General features: G+C 46.9%; 1 protein-coding gene across 1 annotated transcript in view; it reads left to right on the forward strand.

Annotated features, from left to right (window-relative positions):
* Itpr2 (inositol 1,4,5-trisphosphate receptor type 2) overlaps positions 1-23588 on the forward strand; it is a 411976-nt gene that overhangs the window by 200339 nt on the left and 188049 nt on the right. The window contains exons 33-34 of the mRNA XM_075982281.1: positions 10526-10654; positions 12337-12457. Of these exons, the coding sequence (XP_075838396.1) occupies positions 10526-10654; positions 12337-12457 (250 nt within the window). The remainder of the gene's footprint in view (positions 1-10525; positions 10655-12336; positions 12458-23588) is intronic.

Consider the following 23588-nt stretch of genomic DNA (forward strand, 5'->3'; position numbering starts at 1 on the left):
AGAGCTGCCTGGCGGCACTGATGAGGATAAGCTGAGAAAGACGGAGGGTGTATTCTCCGCAGTACAGGCCTCGAGCTAAAAAGACGCTGATCTTCATGCTCAGCAGTGCAGGCCATAACGCTAAAAAGGAGTTGATTTCCCTAAATCCAAAGAAAGCTGACCGGGCTACCCCTGGACCCACACACTCCTTCCCCTTATGAATTCAGAAGCTGCGGCCCTTTGTTTTGAGTTTGCTTACTTTGATGATTCTGAAGTGCAGTCCATTACAGAAAGGCTCTGGAAGACTTCCTGGAATTCCCGCCTGTCTGTCCCGAGTTGACTGCAGGTTCCTCTCAGGTTCTTCTTTGTCCTCCTAAGTCCTTCTCCAGGGAGGACGTGAAGCCACCTAGCACTTTCTGGAAGAGGGTTCCTTCCTCCCTCTGCAGAAAGGTGAAGGAGTCACTCAAAATGGAGCCTGCTCCCCAGAGTCCCGGACCCAGCACTTGGGAGACAAGACACTTGAAACAAGTCTTAAGTGGCAGGGGGTCACAGGAATTAGTCAGACTGGGTTCAGATCCAAACTCCGCCTTTCTCTAAGCACCTTACATATATTGGGAAGGGTATCGTAAAGTTCTGCCCCTGAGTCACCGTATAATAAATACATTCCCCCGGGAAGAGCTGGTGAGGTAACACACCACGAGCTCTTGGCACATACTGCACTTTGCAAAGGGACTGGTGACGTTATGTCATGACCAGGATCATCACAAAGCTATGAGAGCCTTTTGGGCAGGGCAGCTTCAGGAGCTTCCCTATACCTAAAGGATGTTGGTGACATAATGACATTGAGGGTGAGGTGAAAACAGACTGTCCACAGAGTCAAGAGCCAGACGAACATTAACCTGGGCTTGCATGAGGTCACGTATGCGTGAAGCCAGGCATACATATAACCAGACCTGGAAGAGACTAGATATGTGTGAAGCCAGGTGTGCATGAAGCTGGACACGAATTAAGCTGGAAGCTGAAAAATGCACGAAGCCAGCTATGCATGTATCAAGGCATGCGTGAAGCCAGGCATGCGTGAAGCCAGACCTGCAGGGTACTAGATTGTGAATGAAGCCAGCTACACATGAGACTGGACATGAATTAAGCTAAAAGTCGAGTCTACACAAAGCCAGGTGTCTTAGTTAGAATTTCTGTTGCTGTGAAGAGACACCACGCACAGCAATCTGGCTGACAGTTCAGAGGTTCAGTGAATTGTCATCATGGCGGGAAGGATGGAGGCACTCAGGCAGACATGGTGCTGCAGAAGGAGCCAAAAGTTCTACATCCAAATCAGGAGGCAGCGGGAAGAGAGTGACACTGGGCCTGACATAAGTGCTCCCCACATGTCTTCCAACAAGGCCACACCCACTCCAACAAGGCCACACCCACTCCAACAAGGCCACACCCACTCCAACAAGGCCACACCCACTCCAACAAGGCCACACCCACCTCCTAATAGTGACACTCCCTATGACCCAATGGAGATCATTTTCATTGAAACCACTCCACCAGGTACGTACGAAGCCAGGGATGTGTGAATTCAGGTACATGTGAAGGCTTACACAGACATCACGTGGCATAGCCTGCTACAGAGGAAAGGCGTCAGACTCGAGTGCTCACAGCAAACGTGTAACTCCCTGGAGCGACTGATTAACATCAGAGAGGAGAGGGAGGAGCTTGTGAAGAGCTGTCCTGTAAGACCAGACGTGGCAGGGGTCAAACGGGAGAATCACCAGAGCATGTGGCTTGGTGTCCAGTCTTAGCTTTTAGCATCTACCTGGATAGTTGTAAAAAGATGCCATTACCATATTTGGCATGCTTTGGTTTCTATTTCTGCACAACTTAACATTTAAAGACTCTTATACCGAGTTTTCTTTTTTATGGCGTCTGACTTGATTTTACTTGGGCATCAGCATGGGGCAGTTCAGTTAAGCTGATGTAGTGTATGTCAGGAGTGTATTCCCATCCTCCCTATCATGAAACTTAGGAAACGTCCAGGTGGCCTCATAATTTTGCTCCCGGAGTCCAGGTCGTAATTTGCTAGTAGATTCTCCTGTTTGTTACAGAATGGGAAGGAAGGCTTGTACACTCCTCCCCACCCCCGCCACCCTCCCATCTCCAGCAGCGTCTCAAATGTAGCCTTCATGTCTCCCACCGTTTTCCCCATGACTTTTGCTGATTCTCTTTTGAATCGTGTCTGGTGTGCTGTTTCCATGTCTTTGGATTCCCTCTGGTCTGTCTGAGCCTACACAATTGTATTTCCGTAGAATTTGGGGAACGGGTTGTCTGAAAAGACAAATGAAGTCTCAATGTCAGCAACCACATAATGTCTGCTTCCTTCCCATGCTTTTCTGTGGTCATCACTTGGGGTTCTCGGAAAGCCCTCTGGAGTCACTGTGATTTTTATCTTCCATTTTCCCCTTCATGGGCATAAGGGACAAAGACCACACGAGTGGGCCAGCAAGAGGGCTTGGTGGGTTAAGGCGCTTGCTGCTAAGCTTGATAACTTGAGCTTGATCCCCGGGACATATGTGGTGGAAGGAGAGACAAGGCTCCGGCAAGTCGTTTAATAAATTTAAAAATAATTTTAAAAAGACACATAGAAAACCTTTCCTGAAGGATAGCTTTTAATAAGCTGTGTGATATCGCCACACGTTGTCACCTTTCTGATGTCCTGACAGAGACGGGGCCCGTGAGCTGGAATACAGCATGCTGGGACAGCGGCCAAGCTATTAGACCCAGGAAAGGTTGTTTCTGTCTTTCAGACCATTAATGACAGCCCACTTTGATCTATGTTCTAATGCAGCTGAAATTGGTGCTTGTGGGGCAGAAATGCATCTCTTCGACTTGATAACTGCCTGTTGCTGCAGTCAGGGGACTCAGGTCATTATCAGGGGCGCCTAGAAGGGGTGGGCGATGATCAGTATTAGTCTCAGACTGCAGGGGGATTGTTTCTGAAGATGTTCCCAATACTGCCATCCCTTTTGAGACCTTCAGCGGCCTGCTGTACTCTGTAATGTTCCGTCAGAACAAAATTATACCTAGAAATAATTTAGGATGTGTCTAGTCGGTGTCCTATCAGTCACCGCTTAACAAGACAGATCAAGATACTATGATGTCACACAGATGGCTTTGGCCATTCATTCCCTTTCCTACCAAGTAGAAGTTTGGAGATAAGTAGAATGTGTGTCTACTCTAAATGTGCTTCTGTGTGGTCTTCGTTAGATAGATTAAGCAGATGGCCTATGATTTTGTTGATTTTTTTAAAAGTTGAGTGGATCATTAGTAAAAGTCACTTGAAAGCATTTTTTTTAACGTGGTCTCGGAAGCTAGCATGGCAAGGGACTGGAGATGTGTCTTCTGTGGCTTTATCCTCTCTGTGTCACCTTAGGCTCAGCTGTAATTTTACTGACCTAATTTTTATGCTGAGTGACAGTGATGGTGCCTGTACCAGAGAACTCTTGGACCTCTCCTGATGATTGGGTGGTTGTTCCTTGTCCTGACAACTGGGTGGATGTTCCTTGTCCTGAGGATTATGGTTGTTCCTTGTCCTGAGGATTGGGTGATTGTTCCTTGTCCTGACGACTGGATGGTTGTTCCTTGTCCTGACGATTGGGTGGTTGTTTCTTGTCCTGACGACTGGATGGTTGTTCCTTGTCCTGACGATTGTGTGGTTGTTCCTTGTCCTGATGATTGTTTGGTTGTTCCTTGTCCTGACGATTGGGTGGTTGTTCCTTGTCCTGATGATTAGATAGATGATTGTTCCTTGTCCTGAGGATTGTGTGGTTGTTCCTCGTCCTGATGATTAGATGGTTGTTCCTCATCCTGACGATTGTTTGGTTGTTCCTTGTCCTGACGATTGTGTGGTTGTTTCTCTTCCTGACGATTGGGTGGTTGTTGCTTATCCTGACGATTGTTTGGTTGTTCCTTGTCCTGACAATAGGGTGGTGGTTCCTCGTCCTGATGATTATTTGGTTGTTCCTTGTCCTGACGATTGTGTGGTTGTTCCTTGTCCTGAGGATTGTGTGGTTGTTCCTTGTCCTGATGATTAGATGGTTGTTCCTTGTTCTGAGGATTGTGCAGTTGTCCCTCGTCCTGATGATTGTGTGGTTGTTCCTTGTCCCTTCATATCATCGGCAGTATCCATACTATTCGAACAGTTCTCAGCCCCTTCCCTGCGTGTGTATCAGTTCATGTGTGCAGGGTGCATGTGTGAGCAGGTGTGTGTGTAATGGGTGTGTGGAGATTAGAGGTCAGAGGTCTCATCCATCTTAGTTTTGGGGACACGGTTTCTCACTGAGTCTGTCACCAATCCTGCTAGGCTCACTGGCCAGTCAGGGGATTCAGGGGGTGCCTGCCTGTTTCTGCCTCCTCAGCTCTGGAGTTTCACGTGTACCACCATACCAAGCTGCTTTTTTTTCTCTTTATTAATGTATTTGGGGCCTTGAACTTAGGTCTTTATGCTGTGAGGCAAGTCTTTGCTGACTGAGGTCCTTAAACCCTTCATGTGTGTCCCCAGGGTCATCAGTCTGTCTGTCTGTCACTGTCTCTCCCATCTTGTTGGTTCTTCTATCACTTGACTGGTCCCCCTGTGTCTTTCTACTTTCTCAGACATTGAGATACGGCAGACGCAGACCCCAGATCTGACCCCTTCACTGTCCACAGACACTTGCTTCCTGGGATCAGCAACTCTAAGATTTTCATCCCAGGTTGAATTAAGCCTCAGACCTTCTCTGACATTGCTTGAATCTGGGTGTTTACGTGACATTTCCACTCAGCAGTCTGATTCAAACTTCTTATTCACGCTCTGCTGCAAACCCGCCGTCTCAAGCTGTGGCAGCTTAGCAAATGGTAGTTCCAGCACCTGCACCTGCATGTCACATCCAGGCAGACACCTGGGCATCAAATGCAGATGCTTCTTTGTACCCCCTAAGTCTGATCCCTCACCAAATGCTGCAGGTTCTAAAATACCATAAATTTGATGAATTCTGAACTCTTACGTCATAATTGTCCAATCTGGAGGAAGAAGAGGAGGTGTGTGTGTGTGTGTGTGTGTGTGTGTGTGTGAGAGAGAGAGAGAGAGAGAGAGAGAGAGAGAGAGAGAAAGAGAGAGAGAGAGAGAGTTGGATCAGGTCCCTGTCTCCCTAAGATTCTCTGAGGACTTACTGTTCTCCTTGCAGCTGTCTCTCCATCTTCTCCACAGAGGTCTCTGCTCTGCTTCTCCAGACACTTTCATCCCAGCCTTCCGAGAGGCTTGGCCCAGGATCTGCATGTCTTTGCTTTCTTGTCTTCCAGATTCTGTATTTTTTGTTTGTGTCTCCATTGCAGTATGTGGCATAACTTCAAAGAGGATTCATTTTAGCTCACAGCTCTGGAGGTTCATCCGTTACAGTTGGGAGGGCTTGTGGAGAAGGCAGCTGTCCACCTTATGACAGAGAAGTCACATGACATATGACAGCTACGTCATGGAAGCAGGGAAAGAAAAAACCAGAAAGAACAATAAACAGCCCCGAGTGACCTACTTCCTCCTGTTGGGCCTACCTGCCATCACCAACTGCAAATGAACCTTTGCATGGACAGTTCATGCTCAGACCTGAATCCTCCTTCCGTGCCCTTCACAGCTCAAGACACACTCCCTCCATCTCTAAGTTCCCACAGCTCTCATAGTTCCAGTGGCATTCAAAATCCAAAATCCGAGTTTCCTCTGCAGCCCAGGGAAACCGCTGAGCTCTCTGCCTGTGTAGAATCAGTGTTGCCTACTTCCAAGGTACAGTGGAATAGAGTGTGTGCTTCCATTCCATTGGGTTGGAATAGGCGAGCAGCAAGAAAGGGGTGGGCCAAAGCAAAGCTGAGACACAGCAGAGCAAGCACTGAGTCCTGTAGCTGTGGATCTGGTCCGGGGCATGTGGTAGCGTGTTGCAGATTCCCAGGGTGAAGCAGCCCCACCTACATAGCCTGTGCCTTCTCTCTTGGGTTACTGCCTGTGACCTGCTCAACACATGTTCCTAGTATCTCTAATGTTCTTGGGTCTCTAGAGGAGCTTGGGTTTCATCCTCAGAGCTCCATGTGTTGGCCTTCCAGGGGCTGCCGGCAGAGACCCTCATTCTGGCCCACAGTGCTGCCTGCTTTCCCAGGCTTTTCTCTGAAGTATGGGTGGAAGGTTCCACAGCTCTGTGACTTTCATATTCCTCATGCTTACAAAATCGGCACCACATGGTCATGGTCAGGGCCCGCCACCAACTTGAACAGTAGCCAGGGGAATGTGGAACAGGAGTACCGTGGCCTCATAATGCCTGGCTGTCTGGATGTGGTAAAAGCTGGGCAAGCAACCGTATGGATGTTGGTGCTCTCAGGTGTCCCTCTTGTCTTAAGGGAGTCTTGGAAACATATCCACACATATACATCTTGTGCTGGTGATGGATGGTTTGCTATCATTTCCTGACGTCCCTCAAGATAGCGCTGTTCCTATGCAAAGCCCAGAACATTTTAAGAAATGATCTTGTCTACAATTCTCTTCATGTTGTCTGTGTGAAATATTCTGAGAAAAGCAACGTAATGCTTATTGTGCCATACTGGTTCAGCTGGGCAGTCAATTGGTGGTGGCTGGGAAAACATGACGGTGGCTGGGCAGACATGGTGGAAGGAGCAGGAGGCCACTGGGTGAGCATCCAGGAGACTAGGTGAGTGCCCATGAGGCTGGGTGAGTGTCCAGGAGGTTAGGTGAGTGTCCAAGAGGCTGGGTGAGTGTTCAGGAGGCTGGGTGAGCAGCCAGGAGGCTAGGTGAGCGTCCAGGAGGTTAGGTGAGTGCCCAGGAGGCTAGGTGAGTGTCCAGGAGGTTAGGTGAGTGTCCAGGAGGCTAGGTGAGCACCTAGGAGGCTAGGTGAGTGTTCAGGAGGCTAGGTGAGCATCCAGGAGGCTAGGTGAGCGTCCAGGAGGTTAGGTGAGTGTCCAGGAGGCTAGGTGAGCACCTAGGAGGCTAGGTGAGTGTCCAGGAGGCTAGGTGAGCATCCAGGAGGCAAAAATAAGTAAAAAAAAAAGTGTTATCACCCAGAGGCCAGGGAGGCAGACTGGGAATCCTTGAAGCACAGCTGTTCAAGGAGATGGGATGCAGGCAGAGTAAAGTAGCCTCTTCTCTCTGTAACTGGTCAGCACCCTTAGTTAGCTGAACCCCTGGATAGCACCCCAGTTAGCTGAACCCAACCACTCATGAAGGCAAGAGCTTGCTGCTGTTAACAAGGGCTGTCCCGCCTGTCCACAGATAATCTGGCCATTGCATTACAGATTGATTTCAGAGGATCAGCTGAGCATGCCGTGTGGGCCCGTCTTCACATTCTCATCTGACGAGTCTCACTTTGAAAAGCAAGCCACAGAGGAGAAAGTGAAATCAGTGCTGTTGTGTGATTCTTCATAATAACCAGTGTACCTGACTGAATAAAAAATAAGGACATGAAAACCAGCAGGAAGGGGATAGCTAAGCAACGATTGGTCATTTAAAAAATGTGGGCCTCAGACTACTTTCAAAAGTAGACTCAAGCAGGGTGGTGCGTTAAGATGATCAAAATGGTGCAGGCTTTTCTAGTGAGAGCCCAGGTAAGGGTGGGCGGCACATGTGCGCATTTCACAGGGAGCAGCCTGAGGTCATCAATACAGTCAGCAGATGAAAACTTAAAGATGCATCTCAAACATAAAAAGATTTGACGCGACGTTAATTTGCGCCATGTCCAACCTTTGCTTTTACCGAAGAGGCAATAAAAGTAAATTTTACAACTGGATAAAGAACTTGAACATTATTTATTAGTTTTTTCTCTTCCTGATAATTCCTTTTCAAGGTTTTAACAAGTAGGACCAGTAGGATATAATGTAAGAATGTTGCTGTTCAATATCTCAGAGTAAAGCATTATCTAGGTAACGCTCATCAATCTACCAGCTCAAAAGGGAATCTCTGGCTGGAGCTTCACGGTATCCAGCTCCAAGCATTGCAGCACAAGGTACAGTAAGTCCAATGAGAGACCCCTCCTCCACGGCAAGGGCCCAGCCTGATCAAAGTTCCTGGGGCTGATACGTGAGTGCTGGTCAGCCACCTGCTCAACCAAAGGGCAGCTTTAGCCCACCAGACTAGCTCAAACATAGTCCAGTGTTTGGAAGAGGCCAAAAGAAGTAAAATCGTAACTGATGCCTGTCCTGGGAAAATCAGTTTGATATTAGTCCTGGGACCAAGTTAGATTTTAATCCTCAGCGTGGCCCACAAATGCAGCCCAATCTAAAGTTAAAGAATATGAAAGTCAGAGTCATATATCAGACTTCTTTATCTCAGAGACGTTCGCAGTAATCCTCTCACATACAATTTTTCTCTGTGTGGTCCCATGTCAGAGGCGCAAAAATAAGAGATGGATAATTCTAGAAATGAAGGGTTCATGCTTTTGAAATTCTGAGGAGTGTGATGCTGTTCCATGCCCTCTGGTCCAGGACATGTGTCTTCTCTTTGTCTAACCTCTCCGTGGTACACTGTCCCCCTTAGTGACATCGTAGGTCTCTAGTCCTTAGATCGCCTGTCAGAGTACTGCTGTGACTGTGTCCAGGCAGATCTCAATTTACTTCATCATAGGCCTGAAGTACGGGGTGGCGGTGATGCCAAAGAGAATCTGCACGGTGCTTCTTGTGAGAGAGATAGGCGAGAGAGGGAGAGAGAGAGAGGAGAGAAGAAAATACTCACTTATATTCACTCTTATTGTGATATAATTTTTAAATTTATATATGAGGTGAATATATATATAAAATTTGGTACTTTTCCCTGCGGTCATGGGGTATAGCCGCTCTGGTAGGACTGCCTTGAACATCTTGTTCATACATGAGCTGTTGCTAAGACAATGGCAGAATTCCATAATTAGACAAATTTGTTCCCTTTAAATCATACGGTTTCCCCAATAGCCTGACACTGTGAGTTATACTGAAGCCCTTTCTGTTCAGAGAATGTTATATAAGTGTGTGTTGTTTTGGGGGAAGGGAAAATGAACTACACACATGGAAAGGGGTTTAGGACACGAACCCTGCTCCCCTCCCCTCCACACATTTAATTCTGGTAATAACAGCCCCGTTCTCCCAGCCAGAAGCTCTGAGACACATAGTTTGAGAAGGGAAGTTTCCTCTTTTATGGAATTGTGTGAGAAGTTTTAGAGTGGTATTAAATTAAACCACATCCACTTGTTCTTTTGATGAAGTCCCTTATTGAAAAGTCAGACATCGCAGAGAAATTCTGTTGCCCAAGGACATCTGGAGCAGATGGCCGCCATTCCCGGCCTCTCACCCTTTGTTCTATTTGTTTTCTTTGCCTGCCTCGGTTTCTAGTCTTCTCTCCCACCCTCCACTCCCGCTCTCTCTGCGTCCATACTTCCTGTGTGTTTTCAATCACAACTCTTAGCTTTCACAGTTCGTCGGCCCGACTTGGAAATACAACTCAGCAAAAGGGCTGGGGCAGCGGGCTGCTTAGGCCCCCAGCTCCAGGGCTGGCCTGGGCCTCAACCTGTCCTGCCGAGGGCCTTGGAGAAGAGAGTGTGGGGAGGCTTTAGATCTATGCTTCCATTTTCCTCTCTTTTCTGTTTCTGTGATGAGATGCCCGAGAAGATGCTTGAGTGTGGAGGCTTACTTCAGCTCACAGTTTGAGGGAACAGTCTGCAGGAGGGGAAGAGATAGCAGCAGGTGACTGAAGATTGTCAGACCTGTGCAACTGGGGCTCCTCTCCGTGGTCAAACGGGAAGTGAGGTGGGTGGGGCTTTTAGCCTCAATGCCCAGACAACAGTGAGCAAGTTGCTTCCTCAGCAAGGCTCTACTTCCCAGGCATATCCGACCCGTGGCCACTGGGCTACGATCCACAGAAGATACGCTGTGAACACAAAAGTCATAAGACATGAGATCTTTTGTAAGTTGATAACAGATGCGTAGGGTAAACTTTGTATAAGACAGTGTCCCGCCAACATCTGAAATGTTGGGCACACCTCTTCATTATTTAAAATAGCACCACTGACTGGGGACCCATGGGCCCACAGAGGACATCCCACATGCAGATCTCAACAGCCCTCAGATGGTACCCACGCCTCTCCACGTGGGCCCAGGTACTTCAAGGGAAAATGCATGTCGACACAAGTCACCACGAATTCTTCTCGTCCCTTTGTACTCATGACGGCTTTTAACTCTTTGGCTTCCTCTCAGGGAGTGGGAGTGGTTTTCGTCAAAATCAAGTTTGGGGACCAAGGGGGAGGTTGGTCTGGAAAAATAAAGAAAACAAGTTAACACAGGGCCTGGGGACTGAAGGGACAGCGGAGGTTGAAATGACGGAGAGGCTTAATGGGAAGCTGCCATGGACTGGTGTTTTAGAGGATTGGGTCAGAAACCATCCATCTGTAACAGCATCACCGAGCACAGAAAAGGCTGTGGAGAACTCTCGGAAGGCAACGTTAAGAAGATTCCACTACCGACTCGTAACGCAGAGACTTGGCTTTCTCTCCAGGTCTGTAACACCACCACTGACAGGAAACACGCAGACACCTTCCTGGAGAGATGTGTGACGGAGTCAGTCATGAATATCGTGAGCGGCTTCTTCAACTCGCCCTTCTCTGACAACAGTACCAGCCTGCAGGTAACTGAACCCAGTGCCGGGGAAACTAATCTGGCTCGGTCGTCCTTTCTGATTCTCCGGAGAAACACTTCTCTTTTGTATTACTTAGCGTCATCCCCTTTCTGACTTGACCAAACTTTATTTTCATATTAACTTATTCATAATAACAAGAAGGAATGGGTTTCATGGTGGCAATTTTGTGTGTACGTTGTTATATTTTCTCACACCTTCTCTCTCCTCCCTTCTTTTGGTCCCAGTGTTTCCTGTGTGTTTTCATTCATTTTAGTGTCTCTTAGCTTTTATAATTTTGCCTGTTCTGACCCACTTTAATACTTATACCTTAGCACACAATCCAGTTTATACATCATTTAATCAGATGAAAGATCAGAGACCCAACATGTCCTCCCACGACCTCTCCCACTTGGTGATCGCTCCCCGAACCCCAACTTCATTTTAACATCGAGAGACCGCCTCCTAAAATTGAGCCATTGTCCTCCTGCTAAGTACTACAAGGCATTTCACATCTGTAGGCAAAGGACCGAGTGCTGAAATAATGGCTGATTGTTCAGATGACTCGGACCTGGGCTGCTGCTGTCTGTTAGTGATTTATCCTAAAGGTTAAAAACATGAAGGTTTTCCTGGTTTTCAAGTCTTCATAAATACTTGCGCTTTCCATCCTTAAATGTTCACAGGTGAGGAAACTGCCAGATACACTACAGCATATCTGTAGGGCGTCTTATTAAAATGTGTGCTCCACAAGGAGAATTCACGACTAAGCAAGATGACGCTCAGTTTGCATACTACCACAGGGTCGCACTGAGTGTCCTCTAGTTTGGTCTGTGTGGAGAACACAATTGCTCAACCCTGTGTTCCGTGAGTTCCCAGCAGATCCTGCTGTCCTTCAATCAACGATATCAGGGAAAAGTGCCCGGAACATGGACAGTTTTGTTCACTAGTCTCCAAACACACCATAACAGCTCTTTGCACAATTCTTACTTTTTTAAAAGGAATTATAAGTTGGATACACAGACACACACGGTTTTATTTAATGCATTTCTGCATGTCTGAGGTTTGATGTCTCTTTTGGTGTCTGTTGCCGTGAGGGATAACATCTTGAAGATGTAGACCTCGGCTTTCTCTTCACTGGATGTGGTAGTGGGCCCCTGCAGGGTCAGAGACAGGGACACCCTGCAGCTTAGTGACCTGGCAGGTCTAGTGGACACAACGTCAGATTCAGTGAGAAACCCCACTCACCAGAAAAAGGTAGAGAATGGCGGAGGAAGATAGCTGAGGTCAGCTCTGACCTACACACGTGTGTGCAAGCACACACACATGCACTTACACACACATGTGCAAGCACACACACACGCGTGCATACACACATGTGCATGCACACACACGCACACACACAAGCACACACATGCACGCACATGCACATACGCGCATACACACATGTGCATGCACACACACATACACACACAATTATAGTAGAAACACAAGTGACCAATCTTCTGTAGTGTCTGGCATGTTTCCTCTCATGCTATTGACACACAAGACATGTTGTGTGGTCAGGTGTTTGTGAGTGGCTTTGGAGCACACAACACTGTGTGTCACTGTCTGAGAAGGTGTAGCTCCTCAGGCATGTTAGTGGCTTAGGGACCATGGCCTAATGACATAGAAGACCACTTTCCTTCTGTTTTCAGACCCACCAGCCCGTCTTTATCCAGCTGCTGCAATCTGCCTTCAGAATTTACAACTGCACCTGGCCCAACCCGGCCCAGAAGGCCTCGGTGGAGTCCTGTATCCGAGCGCTCGCTGAAGTGGGTAAGTCAGGGCTCTGGTTTGCCTCAGTTGCACGTTTCCTGAAGTTACCGGGTTTGTGCTACGAGCCACACAGGCAGCTTTCTGGTCTAGAACCTGACAAACAAGCAAAGCCAGGTTGTTCTTTTGTTTAAGTGGAAGACCAAGGTTCAGCAACCGATTCTCAACATAGCAGAGTTTTGGAAGAAAAGTATGTTCATATTTCCAAATTTCAAAGGGGTATTATATTTAAAATATGGCTTAGTGAGAATTTGTAAGAATGGCTTAACTAATCATCTTACTTTTAATTGTGGAATTATCTTATTTATTAATGAGAACCTGATGTTAATAATTTTTATGGCAATAGGCTTTTTTGTTTGTTTGTTTTTAACATTCTAGTTTGTGTGAAATCTGCATCATTCAAAGGCCTATTATACACTGAGGGCGTCAACATTAATACTGAGATGAAGACAAGTGTAACACAAATTCTAATTGGTCTTAATAAATAAAACCCAGAGTCGGATATCAGGGGCTGAAAGCTGAAGGGTCAGAGAAGCAGAGCAGCCACTAGGAGACCTTTTACCTCTATCGGTGCTCAGACTAAAAGGGTGATCCTGTCCTCAGACCGCACTGAGCTTCTGTCTCCTGCCTTATACTTCTCTCCCTGCCCAGCCCTATCCCTCCTGTCTCCACCTCCCTAGTGCTGGGATTAAATACGTGGGATCCCAAGTGCTGGGATCACCTTTGTGTGAGCTCTGTTTCTCTTTTAGACAGATTCAATCTTGTAGTCCAGGGTGGCCTTGAACTAACAGAGATTCTTCTGCCTCTGTCTTCCAGAGTCCTGAAATTAAAGGTGTGTGCCACCACTGTCTGTCCTCTGGTGGCTTAGCTCTGTACTCTGATCTTCAGGCAAGCTTTATCTGTTAAAACACAAACAAAACATCACTACAGGCCAGGGATTTAAACTAAGGGGAGGTGAGGATTAGAATTCTCATAGATGCTTCCCACTGTGTAAAGTCAAGCCTGTATGTAGTTGTGTATTAATTATTACATAATTTTGTGCATAATAGGTGTGTTTATGGGTATTATGCGTGTGTGAATGCAGGCACATGCATGTATGGTTCATATGTCAAGGTCAGTGGACAACCTGACAGCTATTCCTTGCCGTCAACTTTATTTGAGACAAGGTCTCTTTGTTGTTTTTCTGCATGCCAGCTCATGACTTCTCCTTTCTTTGCCTCCCACCTCATTGTAGGTAGGGATGCTGGGATCCACCTCACTGTAGGTAGCAGTGCTGGGATCCACCTCACTGTAGGAGCATTGCTGGGATCCACCTCACTGTAGCAGTGCTGGGATCCACCTCACTGTAGGTAGCAGTGCTGGGATCCACCTCACTGTAGGAGCAGTGCTGGGATCCACCTCACTGCAGCAGTGCTGGGATCCACCTCACAGCAGCAGTGCTGGGATCCAACTCACTGTAGCAGTGCTGGGATCCACCTCATTGTAGGAGCAGTGCTGGGATCCACCTCACTGTAGGAGCATTGCTGGGATCCACCTCACTGTAGCAGTGCTGGGATCCACCTCACTGTAGGAGCAGTGCTGGGATCCAACTCACTGTAGCAGTGCTGGGATCCACCTCACTGTAGCAGTGCTGGGATCCACCTCACTGTAGCAGTGCTGGGATCCACCTCACTGTAGCAGTGCTGGGATCCACCTCACTGTAGGAGCATTGCTGGGATCCACCTCACTGTAGCAGTGCTGGGATCCAACTCACTGTAGCAGTGCTGGGATCCACCTCATTGTAGGAGCAGTGCTGGGATTCACCTCACTGGAGCAGTGCTGGGATCCCCCTCACTGTAGGTAGCAGTGCTGGGATTCACCTCACTGTAGCAGTGCTGGGATCCACCTCACTGTAGGAGCATTGCTGGGATCCACCTCACTGTAGGTAGCAGTGCTGGGATCCACCTCACTGCAGCAGTGCCGGGATCCACCTCACTGTAGCAGTGCTGGGATCCACCTCACTGTAGCAGTGCTGGGATCCACCTCACTGTAGCAGTGCTGGGATCCACCTCACTGTAGCAGTGCTGGGATCCACCTCACTGTAGGAGCAGTGCTGGGATCCACCTCACTGTAGCAGTGCTGGGATCCACCTCACTGTAGGTAGCAGTGCTGGGATCCACCTCACTGTAGGTAGCAGTGCTGGGATCCACCTCACTGTAGCAGTGCTGGGATCCCCCTCACTGTAGGTAGCAGTGCTGGGATCTACCTCACTGTAGGTAGCAGTGCTGGGATCCACCTCACTGTAGGTAGCAGTGCTGGGATCCACCTCACTGTAGGAGCAGTGCTGGGATCCACCTCACTGCAGCAGTGCTGGGATCCACCTCACTGTAGGTAGCAGTGCTGGGATCCCCCTCACTGTAGGTAGCAGTGCTGGGATCCACCTCACTGTAGGTAGCAGTGCTGGGATCCACCTCACTGTAGGTAGCAGTGCTGGGATCCACCTCACTGTAGGTAGCAGTGCTGGGATCCACCTCACTGTAGGTAGCAGTGCTGGGATCCACCTCACTGTAGCAGTGCTGGGATCCACCTCACTGTAGCAGTGCTGGGATCCACCTCACTGCAGCAGTGCTGGGATCCACCTCACTGTAGCCGTGCTGGGATCCACCTCACTGTAGCAGTGCTGGGATCCACCTCACTGTAGCAGTGCTGGGATCCACCTCACTGCAGCATTGCTGGGATCCACCTCACTTTAGGTAGCAGTGCTGGGATCCACCTCATTGTAGGAGCAGTGCTGGGATCCACCTCACTGTAGCAGTGCTGGGATCCACCTCATTGCAGCAGTGCTGGGATCCACCTCATCGCAGGAGTGCTGGGATCCACCTCACTGCAGCAGTGCTGGGATCCACCTCACTGTAGCAGTGCTGGGATCCACCTCACTGTAGGAGCATTGCTGGGATCCACCTCACTGTAGCAGTGCTGGGATCCACCTCACTGTAGGAGCAGTGCTGTGATCCACCTCACTGTAGCAGTGCTGGGATCCACCTCACTGTAGCAGTGCTGGGATCCACCTCACTTTAGGTAGCAGTGCTGGGATCCACCTCACTGTAGCAGTGCTGGGATCCACCTCACTGTTGGTAGGGATGCTGGGATCCACCTCACTGTAGCAGTGCTGGGATCCACCTCACTGTAGCAGTGCTGGGATCCACCTCACTGCAGCAGTGCTGTGATCCACCTCACTGTAGCCGTGCTGGGATCCACCTCACTGTAGCAGTGCTGGGATCCACCTCACTGTAGCAGTGCTGGGATCCACCTCACTGTAGCAGTGCTGGGATCCACCTCACTTTAGGTAGCAGTGCTGGAATCCAACTCATTGCAGCAGTGCTGGGATCCACCTCACTGTAGCAGTGCTGGGATCCACCTCACTGTAGCAGTGCTGGGATCCACCTCACTGTAGGTAGCAGTGCTGGGATCCACCTCACTGTAGCAGTGCTGGGATCCACCTCACTGCAGCAGTGCTGGGATCCACCTCACTGTAGGAGCAGTGCTGGGATCCACCTCACTGTAGGTAGCAGTGCTGGGATCCACCTCACTGTAGGGTGCAGTGCTGGGATCCACCTCACTGTAGGTAGCAGTGCTGGGATCCACCTCACTGCAGCAGTGCTGGGATCCACCTCACTGTAGCAGTGCTGGGACCCACCTCACTGTAGGAGCAGTGCTGGGATCCACCTCACTGTAGGAGCAGTGCTGGGATCCACCTCACTGTAGCAGTGCTGGGATCCACCTCATTGCAGCAGTGCTGGGATCCACCTCATCGCAGGAGTGCTGGGATTACAGATGTATTCCAGTGCATCTGGCTTTATGTGGGAGACTCAAATTAAGCTTACAGCAGAAGTACATACCCACTGAGTCACCTTCTCAGTCTTTGCATAGATGACTTATGGAGGGAGTGGAGGATAGAGAAGAAGTACAGGCTCGGATGACAGAAAATAATAAAGTAAAAAGGAAAACAGAGAGGCATATGGCCATTCCTGGTGGTTCCATCATTTCCGTGTCGTGGTCATGGTCTTGGCCACTGTTAATGTTTATTGAGATTTACCAGGACCAAGGCCGCACTCTTTCACATCTAAACTTTGATTTGTTCTATGCTTATTTATATCTCACAGTTCAGGAAACCATTATCTTGACCTCATGTTTAGTATATGCTTAATAAACCTGTGATAGGCAGTCAGTAATATAGCTAATTGTGATCATTAAAATGCTTTCAGTCTTTACCTAATCTGCAATCTGGCCTAAGAGATTTTATATTAACAAAACTTAATGGTGGCACCAATTTTGAGGAAATAAAAAATCAGATATAATCTAAGAATATCAATTGATGATTGCAGTTAATAGTAATATAGTTTACCTAGGAAATTAATTTTAGATAAGAATTATAGTTATAAATATGTGAAAGAAATAGTTTTAAATAAAATCTCTACTGTGCTTGCTTCTCTGGCGCACATGCCGCTGGGACCCTGGGACCTGGTCATCTCTCTGCTGTGCCCTGGAGTGCACAGCACTGATGCTTTCCTCCCCTTCCCTTCCTGCCTGGTGTCCTGGTCAGCCTGATGCTGGGGGTGGGATTGTCTTCTTCAGTGTGTGTGCAAGTGATAGGCCCCCTAGTCCTCTTATAGTTCTCAAGTTAATGCTGAAGCATTTGATGTATTATATATAATAATATAGTGAATTATCTGTATTTCTCACGTTATTGCTGAAGCATTTGATGCCGTCATTGGTATTGTAAGTGACGTGTTTTCCATACCATGTTTATGGTTTTGCTTTGACCTGAGCCTTTGGCGCTCTCCTGGGTCACTCTGTTGTGTGACCCCTGTGCCTCCCGAGCCCGGCTGTCCCCAGCCCTGTGACCTCCCCACTCTCAAGCTCTGACTGCCCTCTGTATCAGCCCCTCTTGTCCAGGCTTGCAGCCCCTTTCTGAGCTCCAGGGCTCTAGGTCATGGCCACTTTCCATTCATACTTCACGGTGCTCATCCTGAGGTGCTCAGAGCTGAGAGGCTCTGCAAGGGACATTACTTTCCACGTTATAATAAAATTATGGAATTTTTTTTGGATCAAATTTAGGAATTTTATCCATCAGTAGAAGGTGTCATCGAAAGGAGAAGCAAATAGTCTTACCTTTCACACAGCATAAGGTCTTCCCTTCAGATGATATTTCTCGGGTTTGCTTCCTTCTCTCCTTCTCCTTTAGCCTTCAGCAAATGCAATGGGAGCTGAGACCACTTGGCCTCCCCAGTACTTAGAGTGCTGTGCTTAGCACTTAGAAATTGCAGACAAAATCAGGCATGGGAGCAGGTACACCTGTAATCCCAGCTGCCTAGGACAGTGATGCAGGAGGATTGCAATTCAAGGAGACATAGAGAGCCCTGTTGCAAACAAAGGAACTAATGAAGGATGAATGAATGAATGGGAGCTGGGGGATTTCATGTGTGTTTACCATCTAAATCCGAGCCCAGGGGATTCAGTGTGTGGTCAGATCAGTTCTTTCACGCTGCGACAGCAGAGTTGTTGGCCTAAAGTCGTCACCCAAATACACTGGCCTAATCCTTTTCGGCACTAGCCAAAGCTGAATGGTTTTTCAGAAAACAAACAAACAAACAAAGCTTGATTTCTTTCTGTGTATTAAGAGAACATGTGTGGTGATGATTCTACCCAACCTGCGGCCGAGGAAATAATGGGGAGCCGTGCTTTGGCTTGGTGTCCCTTTTATCTCCATGAGGCTGGCTTTCATCTTCCTTTCTGTTGGCCTCTCTGTCTTACACTCTGTGGTGGCACACACCTGTAGTCCCATCATTGGGAGGTGGAGGCAGGAGGATCAGGAGTTTAAGGTGACCCTATACTGTATCTTATGAGCGACATGAAGCCCTATCTCGAACAACAAAAGTATTTTTGTTAAAATTTCTTTGTGAAAGCCATTCCTTTCCTTCATCTCCACGGGGCTGTCCTCCTCCTCACTGTGCATCTGCCTTGTGGTTTTTATCTGACCATAGCTGATACCGTCACAAGCATAAAGCTGGCTTTAAAAGCAGCTAAGAGTGTGTTTTGCAGAGGACCTGGGTACCGCTCCCTGGACCCGCATCTGGTCTCTCTCAACATCTCACAACTCCAGCTTCAGGGGATTGGAAATCCTCTTCTGGTCCCCTTGAGCACTGCGCTAACATTTACAAACTCAGATAGACACACACAAAACTAGTTAAAAATAAAAATATCCTATAAAAGATATTCCTAGAAAGCTGGTGTTATATACTATATACCATGACATTGTCATATTATCATATGTCAAATATTATAATTTAGTATTATGTTATTATATATCATTTAATTATATCATATAATGGCATTATGCACCATACCATTTCATGTTATCATCATATTACATTATATTGTAGATCACATATTATACCATCCTATATATCACCTTATCATATCATATTATATCATCATCATCAATCAAATTTCATGTCATTTGGTATCATGTCACATAATATTACATACCATCATGTTTTCCTGCCTGGGAGGCCTGCTTCCAACAGCAAAGGGCTCACAGGGAATCCATGAACTCTGCGTACTATGACTTTCTCATCTAAGGGGTAAGGGGAAAGACACTCACACGCTCTCTTGATGGTTTCCTTCTTTATTCTTCTCCTGCATTCTTATGTTCTATTTTCTCCAGAAATGTCCCTTCTGTCTCTCTGATGTTTTCCTTCTTATTCCCCCAATGTTTTCCTCCTTATTCTCTCGTTTTTGGTGTTTTCCTTCTCTTCTCTGTTTTCCCATTACAGCCTATATACTCCAGCAAAATCTTTCAAGAAATATAAAAATCACAGTGTGGGTACAGTCTAGTTTTCAAATGAATGTTTACCATGAATACAAGTAAAAAGTGGCATGTTTTCTATATCCTTTCCATGGTTAAACAGTTTACCATTGCAGGTGAGAAACAAATTATCCCAGGAACCCATGTACATTCATACCCAAGCAACTTGTTACAGATTTGTCATCAACCAATCCTAGCAAGGAATATACGTCAGTGGACAATGATTGGACTGCTCTGTTCCTGTCCTCTGACCTAAATGGGTTCCTCATTCAACTCTGTGCCCTTCTGAAACTTCAGATTGTCTTCTTGGGTTTTTCACCTCTGCACTGTTTGATAGAAACATCTTAGTCTAACTTTAAGTTATTTTCAAAGCTTTGTTTCAGCTGTGATGCACTCCTAACCCCATGAACACATCTCCCAACATTAAGAAAGGAGTTAAGCTAGTTAGGCTACTGGGACTTAGATGTTTTTCTACACTGCTCCTCAATAGAAGCTCATGTGTTCTTACTGTGTGACACTTCCTTGTTTTATTTTTTATCCTCCGCAGCCTCTGCTTTATCAGAGGCAGGGACAGCATTTTATCCTACCTTTACTATATTAATTTTCTCACTAAACTAACCTCTATAATAATCCCTTATTATAGTTATTAAAAAACCCCAGTCACCAAAATCCTGTTTAAACTAACACCATTTTTGCATAATCACCATTATTATATAATAAAATCATTGCTTAGGTTCAGTTAAATAGTACAGCTTAGGAGGAAGTCATCTTAATAATCCACAGTAAAATGCCCAGCAGAACGAGATGTTTCCAGGAGGTAATCACTACGTGATGGGCACACCCGTCCACGCTATGCCAGATGCCAGAGACAGATGGCCGCGGCAAAGATGTGAAGCTTTGCCCAGCAGAAGCAAAAGACATTCTGAGGTCTGTGGTCTCGGGGCCTTGCCTCTCCAAGATTCACCCATTAGGGATTGGCTTCCTGGGGCCCTGAGAGCCTCATGTCAACTATCATCAGCTTCTTCACTGACATGGCTGCCAGCAATCATGTCCTATGATCATATGTCATTATATCATTCAATTATATCATCATCATATGTGGTGATATTCAGTTTGTGCTTTGACAAACAAAGCTTGCCTGAAGATTGGAGTATGGAGCTAGCCTCACTAGTTAGCCACAGAGGCCGGGCGGTGGTGGCTCACACCTTTAATCCCAGCACTAGGGAGGTGGAGATGGGAAGTGATGTGGGTGGGCAGAGAGAGGAATATAAAGTGGGAGGAGACGGGAGCTCATGGCATTCAGTCTGAGGACTTTAGAGACAGGATTCCCTTCAGTCTGAGGATTTCATAGAGGCAGGAACTAGTTCCTGGCTGCTCTGCTTCTCTGATCTTTCAGCTTTCTCCTCCTGATATCTGGCTCCTGGTTTTTATTATTAAGACCAATTAGAACTCATGCAACATCATCTTCATGTCATCATACTGTATGTATCATCATGGTATATCATCATCTTATCATATATTATCATGTATATGCATATCATGTAATTTTATATTACCATATCATCTTATACTGTCACACAATTATCATATTATCATATCACATCATGACTTACAATCATAGCGTATCTTCATATCGTATCATATATCCATATATTGTCACCTTATAGTATCATCTCCTAGCCCTTCACACCATCATTGTATGCCTATAACCTCATACCATGTTATCATATCTTCATAGTTTCTTTTCAGCCATATAGATCAATCATATGTAAACATCTTTATATAAGATTTTTTCCCTTCCTGCTCCTTGTTGCTGTTTGAAATCTCTTGTTTCTCAGACTCTGCTGTTTACCCCACTCAGAGTGGAGACTCTGGAAACAGCATCTTCGTGGCCCTTGCCCTCAGGGCCTGCAAACCTACTTCTGATAACCAAGATGATGAATGTATTCGTTACTTTTTCATCACCGTGACAGAGCTCTCCACAGAAGCAGTGTGAGGTGGAAAGGGTGGGACGTGTCCTTGCCCGGTCCATTGTGGTGGAGCAGGCGTGGTGACAAGGGTGTCTCTAGCTGTGGCCACCTTGCACCACAGCCAGGAAGCCGAGAGACGAGTGCCGGTGGCTCCGCTTTTCTCCTTTTTATTCAGCTGGGGTCCCAAGCATCTCTGGAAACACCCCACAGGCACCTCCAAAGTGTCTTCTAGTGTTTCTGAGTCCTGTTAACAGTGAGATGTTAGCCCCCGCAACAGGTGTGTGTTGACTTAGGACCATCTATGGACTACGGTGACTTTACCTTGGTTAGTATCAGAAGGCAACATGACAGCAAGTTTGAGCTAAAGGTCACATTAACCTGCGTGCAGTTCTAGGATCAGGCATCTCCTCATCAACAGAATCACTGTTCCTATGAGTGAGCGAAGGCTGGGGCTTCACAGGCAGAGAAGGACTGAGAACGGCAGAGGCAGGCCCAGAGAACCAGCTGTTTCTGTGTTCCTTTCTGTACAGCGGGAAGGCAGGGGACACCATGGTGTGCTGTGGTGGGGTGCTGGGAATCTCCCTTCTGTCTTGGAAACTGACCTGTTTCTGAGCCCAGTCACCACCCCCTCTGCTTAGGTCAGGTCTCCTGAGACATCGGCAGTCTCCAAGAGTGGCCTCTCGTGAAGTCCAGCCCTGGGTGGCACCTGTGTGAAGCTTTTCCGCTCACATGCACTACCTTTTCTACTTCAGCTTTCTTTCCAAATGCGTAGCAAGACTGAAATTTGGCACAGCTTAAACATTTAAGAATATTTGATATTTAAGAGAATACAGAATAATCTATGTGTAAAATATCACAAGGTCGGGGATGCATTTATGAATTGGCAAACACATTCCTTATACATGCAAATATCAGTTATAGTTTACCTGTGTGAAACACCTGTTTCTCAAGCGCTCTCTGGTACTTTTACCTCAACCTGTCTCTCATCCAAACCACTCCATCCTCTTCCTCTAGTGCACTGAATGCAGAAGGCCACTCACTCTGTCAGCCCCTCCCTCCCCGAGAGCAGTAAGGGCTTGCAGAGTGCTGAGGAATGTCAAGGCCATGGGACTCTCTAGACACGCAGGGTTAGACGCCTTTCCTCAGTTTACCCATTCCTGTAAAACACGTGACAGAAACGCTTCCAGCAAACACATCTACAAATGACTTCCATATAATTTCACTTAGGAAAGAATTCTGCCCATGCGCTTCATAATTGGCCTGCGATCTGGGGGGATTCATATTGGGTGGCTGTTTGGCCACAGCATTGATTTTCCACAAGGAAACTGCAGGAAATGTCTCTTACAAATGCTTTGCCTAATGAACACGAACTACAAGCCAGTCGTTCTCAAAATGAAAGAAATGTAAACCCGTTAACCCTTTAGAGAGTCTGTATTAAATAAATGTCTATTTGAATTTGCTGGGGGCATTGTAGTGGGAGTCTAAGGGGTTTGACGTCATGTAGTCTTGTGATTATGGTTTTACATCTTCATTAGTAGCTCAGGCTACCCCTAAGCTACCTCCTGTGTGCAGTTCCCTGGCTTCCATCCTGAACAATGCAAAAGAGAGTCCTCAGGAAAGCAAATGCTGAATCAAAACAAAATAACCTTCTTAAAATCCACTGTTTTATAAAGCAATTACTTGCAATAAGCTATAATATAGCATACTATTTTATAAACACTTTTCGCTTATTAGTTTAACTGATTGTTTAGTTATTCCTCACTATCTAGAAGGTATCATTGTAGCTGAAGTAAATCCACTCTATCAAACATACTTGGCCCCCAGGGAATTTCTAGAGTAGATACAACTTGTCAGCTTACCTGTTGAAAATTCTAGAGCCCTTCTTGGCACTCAGAGCACTGTCTGTGATGTTTGCAAGAGTAAAGTGCATGATGCCGAGAAGTGAACGCGCGTTCCCGTGGCTCAACAGCCTTTGCGTGGTGCTAAGCGGACCTCACCCTGTTTTAAACATCTGATGTCTGCGGTCACCTCTCACATGCGGGAATAGAGCTGAAGCCTGAGAGTGGACCTTCTGTGTGACAATTGCTCTGCCAGGGGTGTTGTTAACCCACCAGCCATGCCAGAGAACCCTTCTCCTTAACTTCCTGTTTGGATTTCGTCATATTGTTACAGTTTTAATGTGTTTTTCTCTTCTATGGACAGGGAATGAGCTGTTGGGATTTCCTTTCCTGTGAACAGGGCCCTTCTTGTGCTTTGAGTTCAACCCTTACATGTTGGGAAATGAGACTTTGGACTATTTGGTGACCAGTTTTCTTAA

The sequence above is a fragment of the Microtus pennsylvanicus genome, chromosome 8 (genome assembly GCF_037038515.1).
Source record: "Microtus pennsylvanicus isolate mMicPen1 chromosome 8, mMicPen1.hap1, whole genome shotgun sequence".
NCBI classification, from domain to species: Eukaryota; Metazoa; Chordata; class Mammalia; order Rodentia; family Cricetidae; genus Microtus; species Microtus pennsylvanicus.